Raw genomic sequence first — 518 nt, forward strand, 5'->3', positions numbered from 1 at the left:
CGGGTGCCCGCGTACCGACCGGCTGCGGCTGCCGGGCAGAACCCACCCGCGCCCGCTCACCACGCTCACCTCCTCCAAGTACTCGCCCAGCTGGGCCGCCACGTCCACCTCCCAGTTCTTGGTGAGGTCTCGGATGGGCTGCAAGAGGTGGGCGAAGCGCACCTCCACGTCCTCCATGTCCCGGAGAAGTCGAACGACCGGGGACAGCAGAGCCGGCTCCCCAGACAGCCCGTGTCCTCAGCCAGCCACTGGTTCTGGCGCCATTTTACTGTTCCCGCCCAGGGAAGTACGTAGCTCGCAGAGCCGCGCGCATAGCGATGACGTAGCGCGGGCCAAGGCCGGGGAAAAGCTCCCGGCGCCGCGCGGGGAAAGTGTCCAGAACGTCTGTGTATGCGCAAGGGGCGGGGCCTCCAGGGCGGGGCAGGCCCGACGGCGGTGGGCGGGGACTCCTAGTGGGGCGGGGTTGGCCAGGCCACAGGGGAGGAGAAGGGAGGGTTAGGGTAAGGCCTCAGGGTGGG

General features: G+C 69.5%; 2 protein-coding genes across 4 annotated transcripts in view; one reads left to right on the top strand and one right to left on the bottom strand.

The window, feature by feature from the left end:
- NCAPH2 (non-SMC condensin II complex subunit H2) overlaps positions 1 to 209 on the bottom strand; it is an 11,144-nt gene extending 10,935 nt beyond the window's left edge. For all 3 annotated transcript variants that reach the window (XM_014591248.2, XM_006157573.3, XM_006157572.3), the window contains exon 1: positions 70 to 209. In XM_014591248.2, coding sequence (XP_014446734.1) covers positions 70 to 177 — 108 coding nt within the window. In that variant the 5' untranslated portion in view covers positions 178 to 209. The remainder of the gene's footprint in view (positions 1 to 69) is intronic.
- LMF2 (lipase maturation factor 2) overlaps positions 99 to 518 on the top strand; it is a 13,844-nt gene continuing 13,424 nt past the window's right edge. Inside the window, exon 1 of the mRNA XM_014591247.2 lies at positions 99 to 388. Coding sequence (XP_014446733.2) covers positions 134 to 388 — 255 coding nt within the window. The 5' untranslated portion in view covers positions 99 to 133. The remainder of the gene's footprint in view (positions 389 to 518) is intronic.

The sequence above is a fragment of the Tupaia chinensis genome, unplaced genomic scaffold (assembly GCF_000334495.1).
Source record: "Tupaia chinensis unplaced genomic scaffold, TupChi_1.0 Scaffold000548_1, whole genome shotgun sequence".
NCBI lineage: Eukaryota > Metazoa > Chordata > Mammalia > Scandentia > Tupaiidae > Tupaia > Tupaia belangeri.